General features: G+C 26.7%; 1 protein-coding gene across 1 annotated transcript in view; it reads right to left on the bottom strand.

The window, feature by feature from the left end:
• LOC103308263 (zinc finger protein 525-like) overlaps positions 1 to 1855 on the bottom strand; it is a 13146-nt gene extending 11291 nt beyond the window's left edge. The window contains exon 1 of the mRNA XM_029485371.1: positions 1784 to 1855. Within this exon, the coding sequence (XP_029341231.1) occupies positions 1784 to 1855 (72 nt within the window). The remainder of the gene's footprint in view (positions 1 to 1783) is intronic.
• Positions 1856 to 4478: the final 2623 nt, after the last annotated feature.

The following is a 4478-nucleotide window of genomic DNA, read 5'->3' as shown; positions in this document are numbered from 1 at the left end:
ATTTGAATAATTATGTTGTAGTTAAGAATTTATAAAATGTTCAACTTTTGTATCTAAGAATTGAAAATTTAAAACAAGATTCCACGTAAGTAATTAATTCTGTTACCAAAAAATCTAAAAAATACATTTACACAGTTTATTTTTATAGTCACTTTGAGTACAAATTTGGACGAAATTACATATTAAAAACCTAGAATAACTATTTTAGTTATTTTGTTGTGATTGTATAATATTATTCTTGGGTATACTTGAAACTTCAAAAGTATACTATTATATATCTATGATAGTATCACGGTTTGTTGTTGATGTTTAACGCGTTATAAATACCTAATAGATATTATGATATGATTAATTTGGAATTTATTATAGGTACCTATTCTAGGTCAATTTTTTTTAAATACTACAGACTACAATATAATATTATGTCTTATACCTAGACTGACATACCGTCTCCGCTCAGTATCGTTTTTCTTATACAATGATATTATATCATTGAATTCAAATTTAATACCATCCATTATACAGTGACCTACTTGTAACCTACTGTACAGCAGAGCAAAATCCACATACCCACCTATTTAAGTTATAACATCACTCGCATAATATTTTTCTTACTTTCCAAATATTCTAGATAATGAACTATTTAAATTAATAATACTAACTCAATTATTTCAATCACATTTTTTATCGGAGCTTAAAACAAACTGTCTAACAAATGACGACCTATTCGCTACTAGATATAGTTTTATATTGGAATGTATATATTATTATAATAATATGTAATTATAAATTATTTTCGTCATAGTTCACGTTTAGTTTCGTTAGTTGGTGTGAATTTATCTGTCTGGTCTTTATTAAGTATAAAAATTATTATTGAAAAATATCAAAGATGCAGTCACAATTAATTTTTTATAAACATTTGGTGCGTTTGAAGTTAAACATTGGATAATAATCAAAATTCGAATGTATAATAACTGTAAAGACCGGTAATTTAATTAGTTCATTGTTTTTGTTAATACGAAAAAATTACGAAAAATGCAGAATATAATTATCTTTGACTAAGAACTAGTCTAAAATCCTATGTCGCGCGTGTGTGTTAGACAAAAACAGAAAATCAGGGTTTCGAATCCCCCTTAAATATGATACATTGGCAGTGGAGTGTATAACATTTTTTTTTTGGATAACGAATTTTTTGTTCTATACCTATCACCATCACCCAGGTATGGTCAAATTAGTACTTATTTTAGGTTTTTTTTTTAAATCTATTTAAACTGAAATTATCTTTAAATTGTATACAAGTAGGTAATTGAATATTTCTGAATAAGTTCGCTTTATTGAAGCTAGTAGAGTAACAATACTATAACTATTTTCCTTTCCTTGTTTTAATACTCCGTTAGCAGAAATGACAAATAACCCAAACATACTTAAAAAAAATTCAACATTCTCATGCTTCCAAAAGTGTCAAGCCACAGAATGTACCGTATGTGAACTAAATAGGTTATATCGTTATATGTATATAATAATAGTTACTAAATAATACATATAGGCAGTTACCTAAATAGGCTAGAATTAGAAGTCATGCAGAAGCATAACTAACTCACTATTTGTTATATCAAAATATATGCTATATCATGTGCTTCGGCTAAAAGTACTTAGTAATACACTACATAACCGTCACTTTTATAGATTGTACGGTAAGTTAAATACTTAAATGTGATACATTTTTATGAGTTATTACTAATTAGTATAACACCTCAGAATCTACACAGATCTACAGTCTTACACATTGGATCAGTCCAGACTCACCGACCGATTTTGGTCGAGGCACTGGCCCCAAAAAACAGGCTTCGGCCATGTTACTGTACATACAAGTCTAAACACTATATAAACTATACGCATTAATGTATATATGAGCAGCGTACTATATTAATAATAATATATATACTATATATTGTATATTATGTATAGAACAGACGACGATATGGAAGTCATCATATATTTGTATTGTACACTGGTAATAGAGGCGTATGAATAAAAGGAGGTAGAACGGTATGACATTTATTTTATAGGTATTTCAGGGTTTAGGTACGTCGGTACCGTGTTACGGTCAGGCGTGAAATCCAAGAAAAGTGCTAAGCGACGGGAAACAAAATAACATACACACGGGACAATGGATTTGCTGCGACAAAGATACACACAATAGGAATACGACGCGCCTGTAGAAAGGGATGTAAAATAATAATAATAATATGTTTGACAATATTATTAATGTATTCGAAATTGTTGGCGATATATAGAATAAAATGCGTTCTGGTGCATTTTATAATATAATAGGTTTAGATACACCTATATATACCTGCAATATATATTATATGGGTAATGCAGGGCGGATATATTACTATTTAATATTTTAACATCAAATATTGAAAAATTATTTGATTAAATCATAGAAGGCTTGTTGATAAAACAAATTTCATTTTCAGAATTACTGATAGTCCTACTTAAGTAATAAGTAATAACATTAATACACACAAATATAATGCCATATAATTGATGTAAGAAGTAAGAACCATAATAAGTTGTCTATGTAATACTTCTTAGAAAATTACGTCTGAAACCGTCTAAATTATAAAACTATTTTAATTTACCTACCTACATAACATTATAGTATTTATTTTTTGTTTTTAAATAAGTAAACAATAGTTTTGCTAATTTAGTAGTACCATATTTTAGGGGAGAAGGTAATATACAGTAGATTTTTAGATGTTCTATTTTTATAATATTTGTAGACTTCACTACTCATTTTATTTAGACTGGATTAAGATAAATGTTCAATTTTTTATGATTTAATTATTGCGATAAAAATACATATAAAATATAAAATTTATTTATATGCACCTAATCGCGAATCAATTTAATCTTAATGCGCATTAACGATTGCATAAAAACGCAGTCAGTACAATTTGACTCAATACAGATAGGAAATTAACGCGATAAGTATGCATTGAATCAAAAGTTAATAACGAAAATATGTTACTCGTCTTATATTAAAAAGACCCAAAATAACATATCAATTTGGCGAATTCATACATATCATTTTGGCGAAATTTACACGGACCCCAAATGTATCTAATAAGTTTTTTGGGCGAACTATAAATATATAGATTTATCAAAATGTATATAGACTAATACGTATTCCTTCTAGAGACCTAGGACTCTCAGTTAACTCTAACTGTTATGGTTAAAAATGTATTATATTGTCATATAATTTATTATATTATATCATGATGCATAACGCCAATCTGGACCCCACTTTCTCTTTTAGTTAGCTCTGTCATATTTATTAGTATTGAAATGCATATGTATATTATTAATATTATTGTTATTATAATTATTATTATTTTTTTTTTCTCTTCCATCTTCTATTTACTTTTCTTTCTTTGTAAACCATATTATTACCTGTTTTTTCTATGTAAAAAAGGGCCTAGCCCGTATATTCAAATAAATAAATAATATTTATTATCTCAACTAAATCTATTTTTTACTATAATATGGTAACTCATGCCAATTTGTTTAATTTAATCGATTGTTGTTAATTTTCTGGTTTGATATTCTTCCCATGATTTTAATGTATAGTCTTGTTTTTCTTTAGTATTTTTATGTCTGAATAGGTACAGTTATTTAATAGACTATTAAATTTATCATTATGTACCTATAGGTACCCAGTTCTATAATTCATACTTAAATTTCAATTGACTTCCTAGTTATTATCATGCCATGATAAAAAATCGATAAAATATAGCAATGTTGTCTTACTCTCATAATACTTTTACAGTTTATAGTTGTATATATTTTTTAGACTTTTTATACGTCCAGTGAGGATAATAAGCATATAATATCGATACAAATAAAATAAATACTCAGTGATGTCGAAAATAATGGAAGTCAATATTGTTTTTAAATATTTGTATAAATTGTAATTTAGTAAGAAGTAACATGATAAAATGATTATAATTTGATAATTACTTACAACGGCACAACGCGAAATCCAATCAGCTTAATGATATTATGGCAGTCACACTGAAATATTTATCTATGAATATCCTATTATAGGTACGTTGTATTTTTTTAACGATTAATAATTTGAATCAAGTAAATAAATTATTATTTATTAATACGTCAAAAAACATTTACGCTTTCAACATCTTAAATCAACTAATTCTGTTTTTATTTCATTTCAATATTAACTAACATTTATAAATTATTACCTAACTTTCAAAAGGTTTGTTCGTTGAAACTAATCGATTTATTATACAAAATATGTTCATTGTCATTTTTAACTTTTTTCATACCTATGGGGTATGGGCTATGTTATATCATACGGTTCACGTATTGGGCTATAAATTAACATAAATAGGTCGTTTAAATTAAACAATGCCCATGTATCACCTTTCATTTGTCATTAAGTTTATCACTAA

This window comes from Acyrthosiphon pisum, chromosome X (genome assembly GCF_005508785.2).
Source record: "Acyrthosiphon pisum isolate AL4f chromosome X, pea_aphid_22Mar2018_4r6ur, whole genome shotgun sequence".
NCBI lineage: Eukaryota > Metazoa > Arthropoda > Insecta > Hemiptera > Aphididae > Acyrthosiphon > Acyrthosiphon pisum.
The sequence above is the reverse complement of the archived record's forward strand: the minus strand, read 5'-3'. Positions and strand labels throughout refer to the sequence as shown.